The sequence below is a fragment of the Anomalospiza imberbis genome, chromosome 4, assembly GCF_031753505.1.
Source record: "Anomalospiza imberbis isolate Cuckoo-Finch-1a 21T00152 chromosome 4, ASM3175350v1, whole genome shotgun sequence".
In the NCBI taxonomy this organism is placed as follows: Eukaryota; Metazoa; Chordata; class Aves; order Passeriformes; family Viduidae; genus Anomalospiza; species Anomalospiza imberbis.
In genome coordinates, this window is record NC_089684.1 from 18,427,934 (window position 1) to 18,454,675 (window position 26,742).

The following is a 26,742-nucleotide window of genomic DNA, read 5'->3' on the forward strand; positions in this document are numbered from 1 at the left end:
CACATATCAGGACTTTGCAACAACACAACAGTCAATTGGAAAGCTCTTCTTTCAGGTTTCCAGCTAGGTGAAGGGTCTTCAAATTAGCCCTTTAATTTTTATTGTCTTCATTCGCAGTGTATACACAAGGCAATAGCTTTTCATGAAGACAAAATACCAGCTTCCATCTTAACACTATTTTTAGGAATTTTGCATCTCAAATGTTCTCCTTCTGGACACAACTACTATGTGTTTATCTTTTTGAAGATAGCATTGTCTAGTTTTAATTTTTTTGGGGGCTGGCTTTCCTGAATGAGTAACCAAAAAAAAAAAAAAATCAAACAGGACTGCATTCTTGAATTTAGTTACAAAAAAAAAAAAAAAGCCATTAACCTGAGGAAAAATATATGCTGTCAAATGGGGCCAGTGCATTTGAAGTCTTATGAAAGGATTATGCAATTAAGTGATAAGTAATCCACTGATAAATATATTTGGCACATGAATTAGTAAGAAATATACCTCAAAAATTCATAAAATAAGCTATAAAATCCTAATACATATTTTGAAAACCCTGGGCTGTTGCATATGCACTCTGTAATGGTAATATTTTATTCTGTATAGTTTCAGATTTTCCATGACAGCACTACATTAATACATTTTAGTTGTATGGTTACTAACTGTTGGATACCAATATTTCTGAAATTGGCACAAAAGTAACAAAGAAAACAATGGTTTTAGAAGATAAAGATCTTCAAAGCTCTTTTATCCCCCAATGTAATTCCTAGACACTAGAGAAAAAAAAAGACATTTTAGCATGAAAGGAGATTATTGTTTGCCCAATGAGTCTGTGTGGAGGAACCTAATGCTGACAACAGTATTTACAAAATGATATATTGAAGGATCAACCTTTATTTTTTCCCGTGCAGAATATATTATTCCAGTAATACAGTTCTAGCCAAGATAAAGATTTGCTTTATTCTTAATCCCACTAGTATTAATTTATTTTACAGTACCTTAAAGTACTCTGGGCATTATAGATCTCCTTTAATAAGACCTACACCTCGCCAGATGCTGCTCCCAAATAAATGCTGATTTATGTTAACAGCACACAAACCAAAGGGCAGCCAGCTGAGAGGACAGGACAAGAGCAGTCGCAAATGGAGTGAAAAGATTAGACTTCAGATACAAAAGGAGATATGAGAAAGGACATGAATTAAATGGTATGGCTATACAATGAGAACTCTTGTCTAGCACGAATATCTTTAAAAGCAGATACATAATGCAGCTAATATGTTGCAGGTATCAAGATTGGATCTTAAATGCAGGTTGATGCATGAGTAACTAACCTGATTTTAGTCAGGCCAATATTAAAAAAATAAGACAAAACAAACAAATAATAACAAAAAAACCCCAACGTCCCCCCACAAAAAAAGACACACCAAATTTCAGAGGGAAACAAAACCAGATCTCATCCTAGATAGAGTCAGGACAAGCTTTCAGACAAAAGGGCTTCAGACTTAGGGCTGCAATAGGTCAGAACAGACCACCTGGTTTGTTCCTTCAGAAGAGATATACTCAACTTGATCAGAGTAGTAGAGACAGTCTGACCTGCTGTCAGAAACGTCCTGTGACAGAAATCCCACACCTGCCCCACAGACTAACCATTAGAAGCCACGTTCCCTCAAATTTAACCAGAACCAGTTTAGATAAAACAAATTCTGCTTCTCTTGTCCTACCCATTGCAAGCCTGGATGAAAGCTTTTTCCCTTTCTCTCTGGTGGCTGTGGGGCAATCCAAGACTTGTACTACACCCAACTCCATCAGCCTTCTCATACATGATGCAATTCCCCATTACAAAGCTGATCTCTTTAGATTTGGATTGGTATAATAAAGCTTTGTGAAACAAATGCAGCTCTGTGAGCACCACCAACTCAGCAGGGAAATCCACCAATTTGGACAGTAGTCTGCTGGCCAAATTTACCTCTCATGGCAGTGCCCCACTCCCACTGAACTCCAGCATCTTCATTCTCACTCTGGGGCTTCCAGAGTTGGGAGCATGAAGTCAGCTCCGTTTTAAAACACAGTTTAGTTAAATACAACAAGGGCCTCATACAATTGCATTATTAACCTCTGGTATCTTTCCCAACCCAAATCTCAAGCTCTTTTGTTGGAATTATGCTACACAAAACAAGCATGCATGACTCTAGCCCACTAAGCAGGCAGCACAACCAAAAGAAGACACATCATCATGGCCCCAGCGGTTGAAAAATGATCACGGACATGAAGTACCAGAAAGAGAGTCACAGAGGACAGATATATATTTTATACATATTCACACACACACACATATATATACACATCTATATATATATAGATAGATACTGTATATTACTTTAGTAATTCCCAGTGGGGAAAAAACACCCCATATGTTTCAACTCTTGAGCTCAACATCATCCCACACAGGGTTCATGTAAAATTCCTTAATTCAGCATATAACAGAAAACATTAAGTATTACTGCTTGGGCTTGGATTATGCAGTTTACTTCAAACCCTTAGACATGCAGTATTGTTTCTTACTAAACCGTGCATGTACAGAAATGTGTACATATAAACAAAGCAGCCAAACTGCAGGCTTTTAGGGTGCCAGTAACATTTACTCAGCTACTTGGTATTACGTATTTCCATCATGGTTCCTGCTAACATTTAAATTGCATTCTTGCATGTTGGCATATGTGTTGGTTTTGGCTGGGATAGAGTTAATTTCCTTCATAGTAGCTGGTATGGGCTATGTTTTTGATTTGTGCTGGAAAGAGTGTTGATAAATCAGGGATGTTTTCCTTACTGAGGTTACACAGAGTCAAGGTCTTTTAAGGCTCTCACCCCACCCCACCAGCAAGAAGGCTGAGGGTGCACAAGGAACTGGGAGGGGACACAGGTGGGACATCTGATCCCAGGTGACCCAAGGGATATTCCACACCATATGGAGCATATAGAGCTGGGGAGAAGGAGGAAAGGAGGGACATTCAGAGTGATGGCGTTTGGGTTCCCAAGTCACAGTTTGTGTGATGGAGCCCTGCCTTCCTGGAGATGACCTGCTGGCCCTTGGGAAGTGGGGAAGGAATTCCTTGTTTTGCTTTGCTTGTGCATGTGGTTTTTGCTTTACTGATTAAACTGCCTTTATCTCAGCCCATGAGTTTTCCCACTTTTACCCTTCTGATTCTCTCCCCCATCCCACTGGGGAGAGGGGCAGGAGCAAGCAGCTGTATGGGGCTTAGCTGCTGGCTGGGGTTAAACCACAGAACAGATCCCGCTGAACTCCTTTTCTACGCTGGTCACAGAGGAGCAATAGCATTTGCAGGAAAAAAAACCCCACAGGCTGCCAAAAGTACTGCCCTGAAAATGCCAATTATAATCATAACTACATGACACAGCTCAATGGTGCCAAGAATCCTCCTTCTCCTTTCACTACCCCCCATCCCTCCCCCTTTATTTCATTTCTATCCCTGAGGGCAAGCACTGCCTCCAATCCAGGATTCCAGTGTTAAATCTCTATCTGAACTAGGATTGACAGAGAGCAATAGAATCTATTCCCAAATTATGCTGAGTAATCTAAAACTGCTGTTATTTTTAACTTTAAAGAGGCACCCAAGCATCCAAGCATACCTGTCCTCAAAAAAATAAGCCAGAAATGCTGCTTGGAAAAAATAATAACCTAACCAAAAAAAAAAAAAAAAAAAAACCAAAACAAAAAAAAAAAACCACACAAAAACCAAACCAACCAAACAAAAAATCAACACCACCAATATTCTATATAAATTAGAAACAACTTGTGGAATCAGTCTAGCTCAATTTATCCAACTTTCAGTATATGGCCTTACTAACCCCTCAAAGGAGGGGCAATTGTTTCCTTCTTGCTGTCCACATGCAAGAAATCATCTAGCTCCCTAACAACTCCTCATTCATTGCAGAAAATTAACATCTCCTCAGGACCAGGTTCTTCAGTACATGTTTATTTTCCAGTTTGAGCCTAAAGAAAAAAACAGCCATCACATGGAGCTGTGCAATGAGCCACTGCACAGAACCAATACCCCAAGGACCACAGAGACTTTTCCGTTCTGTGCTACAGGAAGTTCAGGGAAATCAACGTGGGGTGGAGGAGTTGGAAGAGAACCCTTTATGCAAAAGCAAAGCAGGTGTGCAGCACTCCGATTTGGACAGAAAAATAGTACATCTAATCTGTAAATAAAGAGGTTTTAAAGTAACAGTGAAAGGAGGGAGGGTCAAACAAGTAAATCAGCCCTGTAAGAGCCACTGGAACAAAAATTAGACATAATTGCTGAATAAATCAAACCAGCTAAAAAAAGATTTTATTTTAATCAGCAACTTTGTTTTCACTTGGCCAGACCAAGTAAAACTGCACAGCATGGGTTTGCAGGGTGCTCTGTAGCTCCTGCTATGGCTTTGCAGCAAGCTGAAATGCATGACACAGCCTCCTGCCAAATCAAGGGAAGAAGAGGATGCAATGCAGCCTACAAACACTGCCTGGCCTCACCTGACTATTTCTGTCACAGCACTTACTCTTGCTCCTACCACTGCGAGATTCCATATGATAAAAATGTATGTTTAGCATGGAGAAGTACAGGCACTTCCTGTAGGTCAGAGCTGTCCAGTGTCACAGCCACGTACGATGCACACACAAACCTCTGATGTGCCCACTTTGGGCAATCCTGAGCAGTGCTCCAGCAATCGGCCCAGAGGCAAAAGGTTTTGCAGACCTGCTGTAGAAGCCTTTAATAGAAAACCTGACTGGTTTTGTTCATGTGTTTGGAGGGCTTCCTACTGCACAAGAGAGACCAGACTTTCCTGATACAGCCTCTGGTAATTACAATAACTTCCTCCAAGTTAAAACAAACTTACAGGAGCTGCAAAAAAAAAAAAAAAAAAAAAATTGTCTCTCTGGCATGTAATAACAGGATCAGTTCTTAACTTGAGTACAGAAAGGACAGCATTTTCCATGCTGACCATGCTCTTCTGTCAGGGAGAGAGTCCCTTTTCAGAGCTCCATGGCCATGAGGACCTCACAGGAACTTTGCTCATGCTTTAACAAATAAAATGCAAGTTTAAAAGCTGACTGCACAACTGCTGCAAGCTGCTGAACCCACAGAGGGCAGCCAGGAAGCCACACTACTGCAATTTACTTATCCTTCAGGGAAAAGAAGCAGAAATAAGAAAGCCCTTTCTCTTGGTCAATAGCTGGTTCTACGCACCAGGAGGCATTCTTTCAAAGCCCAGCTTGGCCATAGCATATTTCAGTCATCGCATTCCCATGCATCCCTCAGTACTCCATATGAAGGAAGAGGAGGATTTTCCTTACTTTCTATGTGCATGAGGAATATGAAGGCCAACCAGGCTGCAAGGATAATGGCCACCACCCAAACCAGTACCAAATAAGTGCCTCGCCATACACAGCGCTTCAGAGGACAGCCCTGGCTGAAGTGCTCGTCTCCCTTCCCATAAATCCCACTTCTCACAAGATGAGCCAGCACACACTGTTTAGCAGCAGATCAAGGTCTGATCTTGTGGGGGGTTAAGCTGCTACAGCGCTTCTTCATTTGAGATGACGAGCACAAAACAGGCCTACCTTTATTCCTGATCTGTTTCCAGGCTGGAGAGTCAGCCTCCTTCCCATACAATGCTGCTTTCATTTCCCACGTTAGATCACATTTTCCCATTGTGCTCAGCAAAAATGAGGTGAACAAGAGACTAAACAAGGGCAACTGGACCTTTCTGGAGCATGAAATGTTTTAAATATTCAATATACAAAAATTAACACGGCACACAGCTGTAATAGAAGTTTAGACTATGATATCTACAAAGGATCTGCCAAAAGCAAGTTCATTTGGCTTGCCTGGACCTCTTATCCCAATTGTCATGGTAGCAGCTTTTTGTGTGATTTTGTTTGTTTTACATGTGGAAATCTGTTTTCAAAACCTACCAGCTTGAGCCTCTGTGATATGAAGATAAATTCTCCCAAGCACTCCCATACAACGGCAAAGACTAAACGCTTTCTTTAACTGTGCCTCACTACAGTCTCCTACTTCTAGCACTTATGGTTCTAAGAAAAGTATTTAAGTTCCATTAAGATTATAATAAAAATCCAGTGGAGAAGCAGCAACACTGGAAGAGAACCAACGTATCTTCAGCTGGAACTGCACCACCACTGAAAAGTGACTGCACTCCACAGGATATTGTTCACAGCAACAGTAAAACACCATGCATCAAAAAAGCTCACTTCAGAACATGGTTTGTATCTACACACTCTGGCACTGTAAAGTGTGATACATCCTCACATTCTTGCTCCTTTCCTTCATGGGGGACTGTGCAGACAGATACAGGGACCTTGAAAATTTTCCCTGGGAGAACATCCTGAGATAACAAATTCATATGAGAATGCCCCAAAACACAGGAGAATCCCTACATCAGGTGTCAGTTAAAGCTCCCTCCTTTTCCAAATTCAAATCCTGATGCAAGAGTAACTTCAAATACTTATATTAGGTAGATCCTTTAAAAAAAAATTAAGCAAAGAGTGTGTAACTGCAGTGCAGCTGATTGCAGAACATATAAAATAGAGAAGTAACTCTGGGAAGACCTTTTTTAGTGTTCATAAAATACTGCAAATATATTAGTCAAAAAAAAAAAAAACAAGACAGTTGGACTAACCTGGATTTTTATAATGTCCCATGAAAACAAAGACGATTAAGATGAGATTTTTGGAAATTTGAAAATCAACTGCCTAATTCACTTTTAAACACAAAGCAGAAGTAAATTAAGGTTAAAAAAAAAAATCTCCCTATTGAGTCAGTAACCTTTAATTTAGCATTCCTGAGTGTACTTCGATGTGCTCTTTGGAAACTGAGCTTGTAAATATAGAAATGTTTCCCTAAATAATGAAAAGATACAACTGTGGCTTAGGTATAGGTTAGTTAGCTTTTGATTCACTCATCTATATATACAGACTCAGAAGTATTCTGAACTTTTCAGTCCTGTTTTTCACTGATATTCTTTTAGGGGCATTGGGATATACCAGAATTGGGCTTTACATCATAGGAAAAATATCAGATGTTCAAAAAGTTAAAAAAAACAAATAAAACCATCCTTTAAGAACTGGGATCTTTACGGTGCACCATGGCACCAAAATATTGCTCTGCTAGCATATCTGGCACCAGCCATTCTGATGCCCACACAAGCAAGCGGAGTAAGTTTTATTCTCAGCTTTAAATCAATAGATTTTAAAAAAAGGTTATAGACTAACCCTAACAGGATGAGATCTTGAAATGAATTGAAAATAAAAGCAGATCCCTGTGTAGCTTTCACATCCCTGCTGTAACCAGTGCCTGTAAACATGCAGCTTGTCCAAGTGAGGCTGTGATTTCTGCAACCTTTCATCCACACAGAATATATGGAAGCCAGACTTTAATTTACTGTCTAATATATATTTTTTCTCAAGGTGGGCTGAATTTTATATAAATACCATCTATATAACAATCCAACTGGAATCCAAGACAATTATGCAGTCTGTTTCATCTGGTGACTAAAACTCTGGAATAACACATTCCTGAGACGTGCTCTGTTGGAGGGCTCAGTCATGCAGCATTTCTAACTTAGGATGCTTTCTCACCTCACGCAGTTGCTCATGGCTTTCAGGAAGCGACAGGAATACCCAGCATGGTGCAGAAATCAACCTTTCAAGACTGCACCAAATCTCTGTCAGTACAGCATTGCGGATGCCCCAAACCAAAGACCAAAAGTCACAGCCAAGACTGCTCGCGTGATGCAGTCAGGTCAAGCAGATACACTCGAGGGTATAACGCACCTAAACTCCACCATTTACTTCCAAGTATAAAATTAGGAGGCCAGGTTCTTTCAGCTACAGAAACACAAGAATGGGTCAGGTTGGAAAGGACCACATCTTGTCTCACCTCCCTGCTCAAGCAGAGCCACCCTAGAGCACATGGATTGTGTTCAGAGGGTTCTTGAGGATCTTCAGTGAGGGAGACTCCACAACTTCTCTGGACAACCTGTTACCCACACAATAACCCACAGTCACCCACACAATAACCCAGTTCTTCCTCATGTTCACCTGAAGCTTCCTGTACTTTAGTTTCTTTGCCTCTTGTTCTATTGCTTGGCACCACTGAGCGGAACCTGGCTCCATCCTCTTGGCACCCTCCCTTCACTCACAGGCGTTGTTTCAGTTGTCTCTTCTTGAGGCTGAACAGTTCTTAATATAGGTAATGGTAAGGGACAGAGGCTCTTCAAGGTGCTTAGAACTCAGCTCCTGTTTCGGAGTTATCAGGTCCCCAAACTTTACCGTGAATCTGAGATGTATTTGTGAACTGCCTTGTTCATTTAAAGCTAGCAGTCATCTTCCAGATCTTGCTTTTCAGAAGCTAACTTGCAAAAAATTGTTTTCCACATTTACCGCAAAGGCTCAAGAAAACACCCAAGAATTTATAACTTAAGAGAAATTTAAATAACCTGATGGATTTTCTTGGTGAGGGGGGAGGAGTGAGGAGGCTGACTCATGATTATTTTTTTAATACTTGTGGCTGGCTCTGCTGCATAAATAAATCAATCCCCTAGCCATACAGCTCCATTTCTTCAGTCACAGCTTGTTGTTTTATTTATTTTTTTCCCTCCATTGCCGACAAATCCCTCTAGAGGGTTTTAAAACCCAGTAGTCTACTTTCCAAATGGAAATGATTATTATAATCTGTGAGAGAGAAAGCAAACAACAGCAGAGACTTACCCCATTTTTTGGGTAGGCTATCCATCCTAGATCCCCCATTACTGTACGTGAGTCCAGCAAATTCACTGAAAATAAAAGAAAAAAACTGTTAAAGAAGATGGATGGATTACAAACTTCAGCAGATATTTCAAGGTATGGATGGCTCTGGTAAACAGTTTATAATTAACCAAGGAAGTTGGATTTCTGTAAAGCAAAATAACAATGCAATAACTCCTCTAACAATGAGCTCATACAATGAAAACAATTCTATCTATCCATTAGCTTATTCCTTTGAGATCTGCCACAGAAACCAAGTTGCAAATGCACTGAACTTCTGCAAAATCTAGATCTTTCACATTCTTAGGACCTTGATCTTCTGGGGGGAATAAATCATGCACACTGGGTGTTTACGTGTATATGTAAGACATACAGTATATGGGTACAAATATACACTCACAAACATCTATGCATGTTTATACACACATTTCTTCGAAGGTGGCATGTATTTTTTGCATAATCAGGCCCTTAGGACAAAAATGAAACAATTTTTGAAGTGTTATATGTGCAAGTATTCATCTCATCAGCAATCTATAATTTCCTTCCTCTTCCACATTTTTCTCCAAGTCTTTGACATCTTCACTATAAGCTATGCAAAGGATTTTTTTTCTTCTACACACAAAAATTCATTAAAAGTTTTAAGTCACACAAGCAACCAAAAATTTACATTAAACAGCAAAAAAAAAACCTAATCCAAAGTTTGTAACATTTTTTCCTCTCTTATTACCTGAAACACCGGGTAAAAAGTGAAAAGTGAATAAATCCACACAAACTTAATTCAACTAATAAAAACAGTAGCAGCTTCTGGTGCTGAGCTTTCACTTCCTGCACCCAGGGCTGTAAACCTCCTAGGCAGAAGACTGTCTCTGAATCATCAATTGTCATCCAAAATATCAATTTAGGAGCAACTTTTGTCTATCTTAATAGCACACTTCATCAGATTACATCACTCTTCTCAGTATATTTGTCTGCATAAGACCTCACTTTTTGTACTCATGTCCTTCCTGAAAAGGAAGCGACTTCCCTGGGTCTTCAATTCCTGACCTCCACCCTGTGTGCTCTTTAAAAATCTCACTGGAAGTTTTGGTAATTGGACTTTCAAGACTATCTAGCACATGATTATCTAAACCAAGAACAAGCCTGAAATGGGTGCTGAGGTTTTGTGCTCTTTCCTTTAGAATTGCAACGATGTAGGTACTTAAAGATTGCAACAGAAAAAAACCCAAACAGGTTGTATGCAGAAATTTGAAGAAGGCATGTATCATACCTAACCCTCAGGGTTACACCATTTATGGACGCATAGTAAGAGAATCCAGAAGGACTACACTGCAAAGCTTGCTCCGTTAAAATATTAAGGAATATTTAAAAACAAATGAAGGCTAGGCCACTGATTTAGTTTGGAAAAAAACCAAAGTTCTCTAAATCAGTTTGATCTTTATCACTGTACTGCACTGAAGGCTGCCTGCTGTAGTCCCTTGTACACAAAACCAGGTCAAAACACAAAAAATACAACACAGTTCTCAGATTGGGCAAACACTTATCTTAAAAGTGATTTGTCTATCCAGATATTTTCACAATGCATGCAAGTATTAATGCAGGACACTATCACAAGGCAGACATGTTTTGCCTGGTCAAGTATATTTTTGTTATGTTGAGCAAAAAACACATTTGGTGGCTCAGGGTTTTCATTTCTGGATTGCTTTCTCTTGCCAAAAGCAGAAACAGTTGGAAGCTGTCAATGCTACCAAACTGCAGGACATGTGGTGACAGCAATACTCAGAGACTACACTGGACTACATTCACAGTAAGTAAACATACAATCAGGTGGCTTTCCACTCCAGAGTCCATGCAAAATAAAAGTACTGCTATCACCTACCACTAGATTGCCCAGTTATGCCCAGTCTTTCCCCTTATGAAGTCTCCAGGTAAAATGGTCATTAATTTCTCCTGTTTCAGCTGAAGCCAAGCACTGCCATCCAAGTGCTCCTGAGTTACACTGTATTTCCTTGGGATGAAAAGAATGACTCCAAAATATTCTTCAAAATAGGACACACATAAATAACACGTCCCTTATTATAACTGTATACTATTTTAAAAAGCAAGAGAGCGCAGTGAAGTTACTAAAATGCCAGATTTACTCAAATTCCTCCTATTACAATCACTGTAATTAAACTGTGCAGAACAGTATATTCCTGTCGTTAAGTTGCAATGGATGCAAAACAAGTATTGATCTACATTGTACAACTTAATTAAAAGTTGTCCTGGAGATGCTACTAATGAATGCAATTAGATGCTGTGTTTGATGTCACAAGCTTCTTCATGACATGCTAATTAAGGAAAAAGCAGAAAAAGTGCTTTATTCGAACATCAGATCATAAAAAGAACATGATACAACTAAATATTGTATTATCTTTCTATCAATTACAATTTTTAAATTGCTGTTATTAATTTCCAATTCAAAATAATTTTCTGCATATGAAAAGATAATACAGCCCATTCAACTCTAAGTCAAGTCAGCAGAGATGAATACTAAATCCCCAGCTAGAAAAGACTCAATTCTTGTATCTTCTTGCATTCTGCATAGAGCTAAATAAATAGGATAGAACACACCTTTTGGCAGGCACTATGCAGTAACTCAAAACTCATGTGCCAGGAAGGCAAAATTGACAAGTGACTTGAAGCTGTCCCCGGGTCAGGGCTGCTGTGGAGACCAGAGGGGCTCCCAGCACAGCTCTGCCAGCTCTGAGGGGCTGTAAGGCACAGCAGACACCGAGTGCCCCATAAAGCACCTGCTCAGGGTTGCTTCCACAGTGTAGCAAACGAACCACTGCACGGCATCGATCTGCTCTGATGAATATATTTAGCCAGTAACCTAAACCACCTCCAAGGACAGAGATGTTTTGCTTTGAGAAGCCCTAAAATTCTAGTATATAAACACAAGTTATCACTTGCTCCATCAAGATACAAGGTGTCTGCATCTTCCCCATCAGCACCCTCCCCAGTCACTTCCAGAATGTCTGTCCTTCACTTGCATCATTTGCAGGTCATTACCCCACTCCAATGCAGCCTCAACACAGGGCCTCAGCATCCCCCACTCCAAGGGAATGGAGTCTCCTCCAACAGCCCAGGTGCAGGAGTTCCCCGTGGCAGTGGTGCTACACTTACTTCAGGGATGCTCTGAGGCAGCCTTCCCGTCCTGCACAGCCACTGAGGTCACTGGAACACACCCTGGTACCACTACATGAACCCAGACAGGCTCAGCATCACCTCTCTTCCCACCACCTTCTAGCCTGGCAGGAACATTATTTTTGCTGAAATTATTTTTATCAAAAATAAATGCTACTTGGCCAGGCTGGGGAAGAATCAGTGAGCAAGCAGCAGGTAAAACAGACACCTGGAACAGAGGAACCCAGGAACAGAACCAGTTCTTCCTTATTCAACCCATGATTACTGTCAGCACGTATTGGCACTGTGGCTGTTTAATAACCAAGTAATCCAAATACTCAGGACACCAAAGGAGGTAATTCAGGAACACCACCAGCGAAGTGTGCAAGGCTTCCAAACTTCAAAAGGTCTAGCGCCAGCAGCTCCTGTGTAGCTGGTCACTCCTGGACTTGCCCCAGCACTGCCTACTCCACAGGCATAACCCAGAGCTGTACCCAGGAGCACTTGGGACACTGAGGAGCTAACAACACTGAAAAAAAAAAATCTCTTCAGAAATTACTAGCAATTCTGCTTGGCCCATAATCTTAAAAGGCTCCAAAATAACAGAACTCATTTATTCCCACTTCCTTTCTTGTCAGCACCAGCTAGCACTATCTCAACAAAAAAGCAAGAAACCTCAGACCCTGTAAGCACACACTTAGCACCTGTATCTTTGCCAGCAAACTTGGAAGATAATATATATTATTTTTTGTTCATCTCCACCATCAGAGCATCCATCCCATAAGCCCTAATTATTTCTAATGCTCAGTCAAGGGGAACACAAAACCACACAGATCTATATCATCATTAACTTCCATGCCTTCAGGGTAGGATAAATGATGATTAAGTCTAAAGTCATACCACAGCCCCTTTTTTTTTAACACAGAATAATAGCCTGGGGAGTTTGCATACACTCTTGTTCTCAGACAGGCTGGTTACTACAGGTGAACAATCAAGTTAGAGTAAAAACAGACGTGATCTAAACCTTTGCCCTGAACTCTAGCTGGTGAATTAATAGTGGTTTTTCACTTGGGAATCGCTGTCAGGGAGCCTGGATATAGCTTTTTACTCAAATGTCCTTGTCATGGTCATACAACTGGCATTTAGCAGCTTAACCATGGCTACACAGGGACCATGGCTGGGAGGAAGCACATGAAATTCAACATTGACCTAAACCACACTCCCAGCACAGCAGAGCTCCCCACCTGGACAGCCACCTAAAACATGTGGCAGCAGTAGCTTGCCCATGAGAAAACAGGACAGGCCTGTCGTGATGACACAATGACTGAAGTAGAAGCCACCAATTCATGGATTGTTTTGATCACACCACTGAAGTGAGATGGCTCCTCTGGCTCTGGGCTGGAGCAGGATCATCTGGAGCATCTTTTTTTCTTCACTCCAATTTCAAGTGGGGAAAAAAAAAAACCCAAGCTAAAAATCAAAATGCCCCACCAGCAGTCTAGAACACTGAGTATTTCTGATCCTACCAGCTACACATCCTCCTGCCATTTCAGTATCTGTAGATCTTCCAGGAAATCCTTCACTGCATACACCCATGGTCTTTGAACTAATTCCCAGTACATCATACACTAGAATAATCCTGCTCTTCTGTAGCACCATTTGTAAGCTAAGGTTTCCCACAGGGCATCCTCTACCAAAGTACACCCTAACTAAGAGCTCTAGAATAGGCAAAGTCGTCAGGAGAGCAAAAGCTGACGGAATTTATATCATGATAAAGCCATATGTAAAGCCGTAAGAATCTCTTTTAATTTTATCTCACTGAAATATACCTAAAACAGGAGGGAAAGAAAATCTTCTTTGACCCTAAAAACCACCTTCCATCACAAAACAAACAGGAATAAAGAAACCTTCCTTAAAGCCTGCAAAAATATTTCAAGACATTACATGATTTCCAAAGAAGTACCTTTCTAAACAACTAATACTAACTAAATTTAAATAAAAGTTAACACTTAAATAGAAATATTTTGTTTTTAACAACTAGTCTTTAATAAAATTGTTACAAATCAAACAGGAATCTGAGCATTATTTTTGGTAGCCTGAAGCTGAAGTCTGTTGTGGAAGAAGGTCATGCTCCTACATCCTCCTCCAGGCTCCTGGCCCCTTTTGCACACACGCTGCAGGACACGATGTAGCTCCAACCTTTTTGTGGGTGGTCAAAGCAGCCCCAGCTCTGACCCAACACTCACAGCTCATGGGAAACATTTACAGAAATCTCTTACAGGAACACTCACTGACTATTAAGCACGAGGTGAAATGTTCTCCTGGATGGGGGTCAAGGTGCAGGACAAGATGTGACAGCAGCTCTTTGCACTTCATCAGAAGGACTCCTGAATAGCATCACACACTTTCCACCAAGCTTCATGCCTTTACTCCCCTCTGCCCAAAGGAGGGGGCACAGCTGCCAACATCATCATTAACAGAGCTCGTTTCTCCTTAAAATGCATACACCCCCATCCTTCCCCCAGTGCTTCCAGAGGTCACAGCACTACCAAGACACATGGAGAACAGAGGAATCTTCTTCATCATCATGAGTCAAAGTTTTTCTGCTTCATAAATCTTCACTGATTTTATTGCAGTTCATTGCTGCAGTTCATTCATTTTCCAACAGTTTTCCCTGTTGTGCCAAGTGTTTCTCTAAAAAGTACATATCCAATGTACTCCAAGAAGTGACAGTCAAAAATTACCCAAGAAAGCAAAAACAAATGAAAAATCTAACTCTTGAAAGAAATCAAGGTCATCAGGGAATAGATGCCTTGAATTAATTAGCTACATTGAGTAGGGACACAACACACAGAGGCAAGAACCTCTGAAATATTTCCATCAGTGGAAACAAGCTACATCAGAGTGCAAGCTCTAGCAGAACCTATTATTTATAGCCCACTGGAGGAGGAAAGTATACACTACTTAATGAACTTGCAAACTAATATTAACTGCAGATTTATATTTTATTATGTTGGCTTCATTCTGATCCAAGTTATCATGATTCCCTTCTATAGCAGGAGCCAAAATACTTGAATCTGCATCACAGATTCATAGGTTTTTAAGACCAGATGGACAACTGCAATCATAACATCAACTAGAGAATTTAATCCAGTAATTTCTGCATTACATCTGTAATTTGCTTGAACACACTGTTTACAAGGGAATGATATTGCCCTTTGACAAAGCTCTTCAGGTTGGCTGCATTTTTCCCCATGTGCATAGAACCAGCTGTAGCACCAGGGAGAGACACCCAAAGCTCACTCTCATAACCAGATCCACTAAAACAACCAGAAAACTGCCAATTTTTTCCTTTCAAAAATTTCCAGTCAAAACAAGAGGCAGTCATTTGTTCTTCCTGCCATACATTACTTAAAGGAAGAAAGTGGTTGGATTAGCCTGACACCAAAGCGCCTGGAACTTAAAAACTCCAGTAATGGTTTGCTTTTCTTTAATGGTAAACACTCCTATTCCCACCAAAATCTCCATTTAACTGGAAAAGGTTTATTCACTGTGAAGAAAGCCAGGAAAATGCTTCCATTCTCACTCATAAAATTCACTGGAAACAACACTGTACCAACACAACAGCAGATTTCTGAGCTGGCTGCAGCACCACTTTTTTGGGTAACCATCTGGGCAAGTTACACTTTACCACTAAGAAAGAAAAAGAAGCTTCCACTGAATGCAACATGCAACCAGCACCTGCAACTTGACAACCAGCCTGCATGGAGAAACAAAATACCAGTGCTGTTCTGCAGATCAGGGCCTCCAACCACTGTCAAGGCATCTGCAAGCCACCGAAGGAGGCAGTTTCTTCAAGACCCTGCTTAAAGCTAGCACCTTATCAAGCACACACACAGTCAAGCCCAATGCTAGAACCCCAACACTTTCTCAGTGCAATCAAAACACCTGCTAGCAGGGCTGAGATGAAATCTCACCTTCTTCCCTAAATTAACAACTAAAAGCAATACAGTCTCTATGGTCTCTGTTCCTAAAAGGTGTCCTAAAAGACACTGAGATCAATTTTTGTTATGCATATAACTAAATTGAAGAAATTTCACACAGGTACATGCAGACCTGGCAAGGCTGTCAGTTTTCATCACCTGAGTGGTGAAGGAGGACTTGAAAGACCTCACTGTCCACTACCAATAAAGCCTTCCTGTTAAAAACAATGACTACCCTGCTGCCACTGAATTCATTCAAGTAGAAAATAAAAGGAACTGACATAATGCTTAGCAAGCGTTTGGGAGAAAAAAAAATGTTTAAAATGATCTATTGGCTCTGCAGGGGGATTGACAGTTTATCCCTTCTATTTCTGTTGAGGGAAGAGGGTGCAGGTTGCTAGTGGGAACAGCACGTGGTCAACACATTTTAGTAATAAACAGCTTTTGAGTATTAGTAAAGCAAAGATGGATAAACCAAAATGACTGTGATTTTTTAGAAATTATCTTACAAAACCAAGTATGCAGATAATTTCCTCAAGTAGTTTCACTGTTTTGGAACATGAAAAATAGTTGAAGAAGTGATACAAGTCCAATCAGAAGCATCAAGAAATGCTCATTACTGATGCTGAGTATTTAGTTTTCTCTCAGGTATTCCTCTATCCCCTCTGGGAATTAAAAAGTTCAGACTGGCTGTTCTGATCTCTTTCTAACATGAAGTGACCCAGGTTAGAGAACCCTCTAGTTAACACCTTGGCAAAACACTTCAATACTGCCCCCTGCACCAAAATGACACAAAAGCCTGCAAGCCCAGGGTTCTATCCTCTCTCCTACAGGTTCAGCACCTACTGCACAGCCACCTAAACCTAGGAGCTCTCAGCTTCTGAGGGTAGTGTTTGTTGTCCATGCGCATCCCCAAAGTAGAGTTTGCTGAATCAATGCTCAGGAGCTTGCCAACGGGAAGACAAGGGGCAGGAATCTCCTTTGTCCTCTGGGATGCCAGATGAGCTCACAGGGGTACTCCCAGATCTGTTGTCATAGCACCACCTTCTCCAGGAGGCATCACTCATCTTTCCAGCCAGTGGTCACCTGAGCAGCTCTACTTGGTCAGAGTCCTCCAAACACAGCTACTGCAAAACTCAAATGCCAGGGAAGAGGGAGAGATAAGGAGTGTGTTTTCCCACCAACACCACTCCCGGTGAAACAGCGCGCATTGAAATGTTCCCATGGCAATTATTCTGGCCCAAAGCATCTTCAGCCCTCTCTGCAAGGCAGAAGCAGGAAAGCTGTGCTCATACACACAGCCCAGGGCAACTTGCAGCTCCCAGCACCCTTTTCCAAAGCAGGCAATGTGCTCTGCATCTCTGCAAGCAGCCACCCACCCACCCATCACCTACCACACCCAGCAGCAGCCAGGTGCTGTGAATCACAGAGCTTGCATCTCCTCCTGATTGTCTGCTCTGGACCAGCTTCCTTGCAGGAGACAGGGATAATTGCTTTCCACCTCCAAGAGGATAAGTGCATTAAACCTTCTGAGAGGTTCAGATAATGCACTGACCAAAGAAATAGCAAATACCAAAACTGAGACTGTAAGAGATATAATAGGTCAAAGAGACAACTCAAAGGGTAACAAATCCCTAGAGAGAACTAAGCTACTGAAGGCCAGCACTCAGGTTTGCCAATATAGCTGGCTGTGAAAGCAAGTGGGGCAGCAAATGCTTTCACCTGTCACCTCAGTGTCCAGTTAGTCACAGAGCAGAATGAGGGGCAGGCACAACGTGAACACAAAGGACAATCCAGCTCTCCGTTCTGCCTGTGCCAAAAAACAGGCACATCTTAAGAATAAAAGATATTTTCAGAGGAAAAAAAGAATTCTCTACAAGCTTTTTAAGTACACATCAATTTTTCTAGCAGAGATCAAAGAAACCCAAATTAGTGAAGAGAAAGTTAAAAAAAATTGTTCATGCCAATGCAATAATTAACACAGTATTTCTGCAACATTCTTTGAGTAAAGAAAAATACCTAGTTCAAGTCCATCTGGGTTGAAATGAGGCCTCATCTCTCAGCAGCACTTAGGGTCACTGAGAAAGGTGCATTTGTGACAGATTTCAATTCTGTGTTTACATGTTTTGCTATAAGAACAACATTCTTTTTTAAACCTTTTTAATGGACAGCAAATAGGTTGAGTATCTACTGAAGAGCTGAGTACTTTTTCCTCCATAAAAGCAAGCACTTAACTAAGAAATTCAGTGCTTCTACAAAGTGACCAATCTGTGTGTGTTTGGGGTTTCTCTCATTTCACCCTTATTCCACATACAGACTTCAATTTATTCCTGAAGAGGAAGCGAGAATCTTTTTTTAAATTGCAAAAAGAGTTTGTTTTCTTTTTATTTTGGGGCAGGGCTTAATACCTCTGACATCCCTGAGCAATCTCTAAAGCTCATCTCTACTCAGGTATATGCATACTTTCACACTTACAGGAATGGACCCCTAGAAATGTTGCTCCAAGTCAGAAACACTGGGGGATCTAACAGACCCATGTCTGCTCAGACCCTAAAGTCAACATGGTCCAAAACCATCATTAAGCTGTGCTAATTCAGCTGGACCTTCCCAGGTCAAGGGCTCTGAGCTTGCTCAGCATGTGCTGGACATCAGGATTCCTGCAGAAGCAGCATGGAAATCCTTGGAACAATAAAGCATAAAACCAGCAAGAACAGAGTGCAGGGTACCACGCCATAAGCTGTCCCACCTTTTCAACTTCTGCCATATTTTATGAAATCCTGCTCTTATCTCACCACCTGTGCCTCCCTCAAGCCTGCTTCAAAAAGCTTTGTATTTTTAGTGCAAAAAATAAACATTTCACCATGGGCAAGATTTTGTTTTTTTATTTAGCAGAAAGAGAACAGCAGACATGGAACTGGACTGTATATTGGAGCTAAAAAGTGAGGCAAGTGTGGGAGAGTTAACAGTGGAGGGGGAAGAATCTGTCACACAAGCCCAATAACTTCCCTTCCTTCCATGCTAGCTGCCAGTTAACCTCTCTGTATATTGATGTGCAAATAGCTGCTTTATACATCAAATTATAGCATCAACATTTACCACATTATAAGCAGTAAGTTACTGTTTGAGACAGTTTGACTGTTTTCTACTATTCCTCACAATTTTTAAGATGAGCTTCAAAAGGAAACAGGCACTATCTTGGAGTCAATCTTTGCTATTGTTTATTTCCCCTTTTTAAAATGTGTCATTAGGCAGCAATGCTTTTAGTCATATACTTAAAAGTGCTGAGTTTCAAATGTTGTTTTACTGTCAAAAGGATAGTAGCTCCATTTTAAAGCCATGACTGAGTCATTCTAAACCCCCTGAAAAGCCATAAATCACATCAGACAGATCCCAAAAAGACCATTAGACATGAGCGGTCCTTCCTCATATCAGTAATTCCACTGCAGTAAATTTAAAAGTTAATGGGACTACTCCAGTGAGTAAAATAAACACATGGTATTGAGGCTATGCTCTGCTTTCATGGAAAGCACACAGGGAACCATTCCAATACACCAAATACAGAACTGGTAACTCCTTAAAGCCTCCTTAAGGCACTGTGAGCACACTGAAATGCGTCCAGACTTACCTGTTCCGCATACACAAGGCATATGCATGCCAGCAGCACTCAACACCTACAGAACTGCACAAAATGCTACAGTTGTGTGAATGCATGACATACTAAGCCAAGCTGCAAAGTACAACCTAATAAGCAGAATGTTCTGATAGTGTGTATTTTTATCTGATGCATTAGGTAATTAATATACATAGATATGAAAATTAAGACTATTTTTCCACCTGCTTTTACTACACAAAAAAACCAACTTCCTGCAAAAGGCTTCAGTAACTAATTAAAGATAAACACTGTGATATTATAGATAATATATAATTATATATTATGCATTTATCTGTGTGCTATGACACAGAAATTATATACCACTATGAGACAACACTTACACACACAAATCAACACACTGAGAACAGGTAGGCTCATTTCAGGCTCTGGCATGAATAATTTGCAAATTACAACCTTCCTTTATTTTTGCAAACACCAGACCCACCCCTTTAATTGTACTAATTTATTCATTCATTCAAATAACAAATGATACATTGAGATAAAACAAGTTTCAAAAAGCCCTGAAACAATTAAGAGGGAAAGGACCAAAGCAGAAGTTCATAAAAAATAACAATATCCTTCTAGTCTTAAAACAAATACAACACACTCCAAAGATCCATTTTGTCTTTCTCACCTCTGTCTATTTAAGTCAATGTAATTATTTCAAACTGCATTTCTTTTGATTTGCTTAACAGTACATGTCATTGTTAAGCACTGCCTCATCAGCACTTTTGCTGAAAAGCCCTAAAATGAAATATACTTTGTATTTAATTACAATTATGCAAATATCTTGTGGAATTACTTTGTTACAAGCAATCAGATATAACACATTCCATTATTTTAATCATTTGCCCATATGACACTTTTTAAGGTCATCTAAGTGACGACCAAACGTGATCCACAAACCTCTTCAAATCCACAGGCAATGTGTAACAAATCATATAGTTTAGGATGAAGGGGGGAAGTCTTCAACCAAATCCGTCATTCATTGTGTTTCACATAAATAATTTATACAAGTCACTTCCCAAACCCTAGTACTTACAACAGAAAGATTTGAAACACATGCATTTTTAAACCAAAGGCAGTGCAGGAAGCTCAGTCACATTTTGCAGGGCTGCCTCTCGGACCCTGTGATCATAGGGAGAGCATTTTAAAGCAATAATGCACTTCTGGAACACCAGCACTTCACAAAGCTGCGTGATACTTTCAGGGTGCTCTTTGGAATATTTTCATCAGGACTAATTTCTGAATTTTTAACATTACTCAAAGCAAAAAGCATGTATCTGGTTTTAACAAGGAACTCTGCTAAAGAGTTAAAAATAATGGCTAAACACTTGAAAATGCATGAAACTGTATTGAGCCTTCACCTTTCACTACATGTTTTGCTTTTAACACAAACTGAGGAAATGTGATTAAAATAAAAATCTGGTTTATTTCACTATTACAGGAAAGGCTGGAGAAAAATTAATTCATTTTTCCCAATGTATATCCTTCAATCCAATTTTGGAGATATCTATGAAGGCGACTAGATTTGTGATAGGTTGGGCACTCCATACTTCTCCATAAAAATGGCAGGAGCTTCTGAAACTCAGCTGCCCATGGAAAAAGCTACTTCCAGGATAAAGAACTAAAACAATGAATTTATTTTTATTTCCCCCCTCTGAATCATAAGTTAGATTTTTTAAAGCATTTTTCCCTAAGTTCCCTCCACTAGAGGGTAAAATAGAGCATCACGTACTGTGAATTGTTAACTGCATGTATTTTATCCCACGAAGTCATTGTGGGTTACAGTAAGATTTAGAGAAACAAAAAACATTATGCAGGGGTAAAGAAAAAAATTATTTTGAGAATTTGTCATCATCTCTGCAACTACTTATGTGCTCCATGCCTACACAGCACAGGTTATTGGCTAGCTGCTTACCCACGCTGAGTAGGATGAGTGATAATAAATCAAAAATAAACCCAGAAAACCCAATACCACCAACTTTTGAAAACATTATTCACTGGTCTAAGATGGCTACCTCCATCTCAGCAAAGATAAAGTTCCCAACCAGCCGAAGAATCAACCCCAGGGGAGAAGCTCTCCCATCAGAGCCCAGAAGCAGGCAAGCTCAAACCCAAACTGGCGACAAGTGACAACTCGCACGCCGCCAGGCTGGAGGCTTCTCATGCGCTGGGCTCCACGTACTGCAGGGTAAGCCATTCCCAGGCACGGAGCTGCTCCGGAGCAATTGGCAGAGCAGACATGCTGCGAGAAGCACTTGTCAAATAACGCTTGTTTACAATTAAATCTCCTCACAGCGAAGGACAACACTTACTAAAAAAAGTTCAGGTCCACAGTCAGACCCCTCCTAGCAGCAGCCTTTTAGCTTTGCATTTACTGAGGAGATGGAAATTAGAGAGCAGCAGTCAGAAAAGTAGCAGCAGAGACACCGTGAAGCAAGCGCTCACGCTGCTCGTCATTACTGTAATATTCCCTTGCAACCTCCCTGTAAAGATGCCACTAAACCCATTTGCCAGGCAGCATCATTAATCCTTTCCAGTAGTTTCCTATCGTGTAGAAGTCCTATTCTGCAGCTGCCTGCTCACGCAGAGACACCTCTGTGCTCGGCAAATGGTCCCGTTCACTCAGTCAGTAATATCCAGCTTTTCCGAGAACTGGCAAGGATGACCGAGACGGGGCTTGGAGCATCTGCTGGTCTCTCAGCACGGTATCATGGCAGACTAGCTCACACAGGACAACGTGCTTCCTAAAAAGAAGGTGAGTAACCAGGAAAGCCCTTCTAAATCAGCCATGCCATCTCAACAGCATTGCTCCCATGGGTGAAATCATCTGAAATTGCATGGGGGCAGAAGGATTGGGCCCACTGTCATCTAACCAAGGAAAGCCAAACCATTTAAATCATCTCCCAAACCAATGCACTTCCTGAACATTTGATATCTTTGTACACAGAGGAATAGTATTTCCCCCTTCCCTGCACTTTTTTTTTTTTTTTTTTTTTAAGAAAACTGCAATTCACATTTTTCTCGCTCTCGAAAATAAATTACAGCTAGCTGGTTACCTCAGGCCACATCTTTGAAATTCTGGTACGGTTTTCCTTTACTGAGCCCTGCATACCTCCTCCTCCTTCTAAAGGAGTTTCACAAATAATTACGGTGCATCACGACGCCAGCCTGCTTCGAGCCGCTGGCATCCCCTGCAGATGCTGAACTTCTCCACCCATTGCTTTCACATTATAGCCTGCCCGCCGATCCAAAAATATTAGAAAGCTCCAAGCCGTGCCCACACCACGCACGGAGAAAAAAATTCAGTCCAATTTCAAAGACTGGAAGCATCCTGCTAGACAAGAAGCCCGGACGCGTTTTTGGCCATTGGCCTCGCAGAGATCAAAGGCATAAAAAAATCCGTCCCCAGCGGCCGCGCTCCGCTGCGGGTTACACACCGCCACCGCCGCGGCTTCCTCTCCTTTTCATACGTGTATTTTAAGCCACGAAGTAAGCGCACTGCGGCCAGCGCTCGCAGGGCTCCCCACCGGGAGTCTCCCCTGCCCCGCCGAGCTCCGGCCGGCCCCGCCTGACTCCCTGCTCCGTGCGAACTGCCCCGTCCCAGCCCCGCCACCCTCCCGCACCGATGCACCTGTGCGACTCCCGGGGCAAAGCGCGAGCAGGCACGCCGTGCGCACCCACCCGCGCAAAGGCACCCACCCCGCACACATCCATCCCCCCGCAGAAAGGGAACACCCGCTGCCAAACGCGCCCGTGCCGAGGCATCTCTGCACACCCACCCGTGCCAGCCTGCCCGCGCCCCGTGCGGCGCTGCCGCCCGCGGCCACCGCCGCCTCCCTTCGCCGGGAGCCCCCTGCCCCATCGGCAGTGCCGCCCGCATCCCCGCAGCGGCACCCGCCTTCCCGCGGGCAGAGCCCGTCTCCACTTCCCCCAAAATGTCCCAAAATTGAATCCGCCGAGTCTGAAGCCGCGCACCGCCGGACAGCCACCCTCCGGGTGGGCGCTGCCCCGACAGCCCGGCCGCCCCGTGTCCGCTCACCCTCGCTGCCGGGGCTGGCCCGCAGGCTCCGGAGCGCGGCGCACAGCAGCAGCGGCAGGAGGCACGTCCGACCGGGAGCCGGCGCCCCGGCGCGGCCGGCCCAGCCGCCGGTGCCCCGCGGCCCCATCCCGCCGCCGCTCAGCGCATGGGGCGGCGGCTCCCCCCCAGCGCTGCCCGCTCGGGCCGGCTCTGGACGGGACGGGGCGGGCTGGCAGCGCGGATGGACTCGCTCCCCTCCGCTCCCGTCCAGCCGCCGACGCGACTGGGGAGGCAGGGGGCGGGGATGGGGAGGTGGCCCCGCGCCGCCGCGGAGACGCCCCCGACGGGGCGGACCCGCCGCCGTCGCCGCCGTGTGCGAGGGACGGAGCCCCCCCCGCCTCCCGGAGCCCGGGGAGCAGCGGGTACCGCGCCGCCAGTGTCCGCCCTGACGGACATCTCTCGCAGCCCGCGATGCCCGTGCGAGGGAGCGGGCGGCAGCGCCGCCCCTGCGAGGCGCCCCTCGAGCCCGCTCATGGGGGGACGGGGAGCACCAGATCTCCCCGCAGCAGCCCCCGATCACAGTGCCAAAACCTACACGCGCACACCACAGCCCAGAGCCGGGAAAGCCGCGATCTCACAAGGCTAGCAAGCCTGAGAAGAAGGCTCACCCCTGGCCAGGTAAGCAAAAATGCCACAAACTCTGTAATGGAGCCGATAGAAAGAAGAGTTTCAGGTGTATTTTACCCCGAGCCACCACCAGAGCACAGCTTTGAATCCAGCACAGCTAGTTTTAGAGAATCACAGAATGTGCTGAATTGGAAGAGACCTGCAAGGATAATCAAATCCAACTCCTAGCCCTGCCCAGGACCGTTCCCAAGAATTACACTATGCGCCTGAGAGTATTGTTCAAACACTTCTACACTGAGACGTTTTTTACCTCTCAGAACCCTACTTGTCACCCAGGCCATCTCTCTTATTAAAAAAAAAAAAAAAACAAAACAAAAAAAAAACCACCACCAATACCCCCCCCAAAAAAAACAAAAAACAAAAAACAACCAAAAAAAAAAAAAAAAAACAGAAAAAACCAAATAAATTAATTCTGGGAGGTTTATTCACTCACACTGGTCCCTCGCTTGAGGAAACTTCTTCCAGATGAGCCAATAAAGACCAAACCCAGCCTTGCAGGTGCATAAGCAGCAAGACAAGGTTAACCAGAGCCCTGCTCACCTCATACTGCCTTCTCCATTTCACCCCTGTTGATTTACATTATAAAAAGGTAAACCAAAGGTTGAGCACCTGCAAAAGGCTCGTTCTCTCTCTCCAAGGTGCAATGTTCAAGGACTAGGGTTCCAAGCAAGTTGCAATTAAAATATACAATCCCCAAAGCCAATTTGAAGAGGACAAGAAGTTTTCAGCTGGGGAACTTCAGATAACATAGCTCTCTACACTGACATTGCTTGTCTTTATTCCTTATTAGCTGGACAGCATGTTTCTTTGAGTCTTTACACCATATATACACCTCTGCCACTTCCATAAACATTGTCCTAAGCTGTTCACGCATATTATTTTCAAAAGTGTTGGCTCCTGTTGCAAGAGGATTTTCTACCTCAAGCTATTCAACATTTTTACTGCCACCAGGAGGACAAAGCAAGGACTGTTACTTTACAAGAGGTACAACAGTAGGGTTGCCAGCCACATGTAAAGTGTGGCATGCATCTCTTCACAGCACTGCCTCAGATCTTCACTATTTGAATACCCTCCTAGTCCAAAGTTTGAAAGGAGGCTTGCTATCACACCACCCCTCTAAATGGCACATAACTGGATCCTCAGCTGGAAAAAATCACAGCTGAGAATGTCTGACCCCAGCCCTGCATCAGATTAAGGAGGGGAGTAGCACCATGGAGTACAGTAATTTCTAGGGATTTGCATCCGTAAAAGCAATGGTAAGTTTTGCCATCCAGAAATCGGGACAATGCAGGAAAAAAAAAAAAAAGACATCAGAAAAACCATCTTGCTAGCACAGTAAAAATGATCAGATGACAAAGAACAAGTAAAATGGCAAGCTGGATGGGCACCTCTGCTGGATGAGGGGCAAGGCTGCTGTAGTTAGACAAGTCTCTTAACAGAATCTCATGTCAAATTGCTGTGTGCTCCCGATTTTCAATGCTATTTGACAGTCACTAACTGCTGTTTGGACTGCCAGACTTATAATTTAGAGGCATTTCAGATGATATGTTAGTGACATCTTAATTTTCTAGGAAACACTGAGATGAGCTTCGTATGATTCATAAGCTATTTAAGAATAGCCACCATGTTATGTTTCATTCTAGCTGCCTCTTTTTTTCCTACAGGAAACAAAATTCTAGTCCATGACATTTGTTTTGTTCCCTCCCCTGCTTGTCACACAGCAAGAGTATCCCACCTCATCTCACTGGACATCATTGAATACTGATAAAAAAAGGAAACGCTTCCTTATAAAGGGGGTATTGCCTTGTTACCAAATGCAGGATATTGCAATTTTATGCACCTTATAGCACATCTGCTGGGAGTGCAGTCTTCTAAAACTCTCCTCCTGGTTTTGCCTCTAATCTAATTGATAATCTGCAGCAGGCAACCCCCTCCACCCACATTTTGCCTCATCAGTGCATCCAGCAGGCTCTTAAAGAGAGGACAGAAATTCTAGCAAAGTGCTGCAGCATCCCAGGTAGCCTTGATGGGTAATCAGAGAGAAACTGGACAATCACATGGGATCCCTTCCTATTTCCCATCGAAGAGTGTATCTTCTATTGCTTTGAGCAAATTTACTGTGGAAATCACAAGGGGTTGATCACCTTGCAAACTATTTAGGAACCTAAACCATTTCAGAATCATGCCTTTTCTCCCCATATCTAGCCTATATTTTGTCTTAGTTTCAATTTTTTTCTCTCTGCACCTCATTAACTTTTTCCTGCCCCTTACAATTGTCTTTTCACCTATGCAAACAGCATTTCCTCTTAACCATCACTCAGTTAAGATCTATATTTCATCTTTTATATCTTTTTCTCATGAGTCATTCCTGTAGAGTGATAGTAATGCTGTTATACTACGAAGCCCC

The 26,742-nt window shown here is 42.5% G+C and overlaps 1 protein-coding gene across 12 annotated transcripts in view; it reads right to left on the reverse strand.

Annotated features, from left to right (window-relative positions):
- EPHA5 (EPH receptor A5) overlaps positions 1–26,742 on the reverse strand; it is a 207,058-nt gene that overhangs the window by 170,505 nt on the left and 9,811 nt on the right. For 8 of the 12 annotated variants that reach the window (XM_068187325.1, XM_068187329.1, XM_068187324.1 and 5 more), the window contains exons 1-2: positions 23,670–23,945; positions 8,789–8,853 (exon numbers count right to left, since the gene is read on the reverse strand). In XM_068187325.1, coding sequence (XP_068043426.1) covers positions 8,789–8,853; positions 23,670–23,796 — 192 coding nt within the window. In that variant the 5' untranslated portion in view covers positions 23,797–23,945. Of the gene's footprint in view, positions 1–8,788; positions 8,854–23,669; positions 23,946–26,742 lie in introns of those variants that run through there. The other 4 variants (XM_068187330.1, XM_068187327.1, XM_068187331.1 and 1 more) reach the window with 3 other exon arrangements.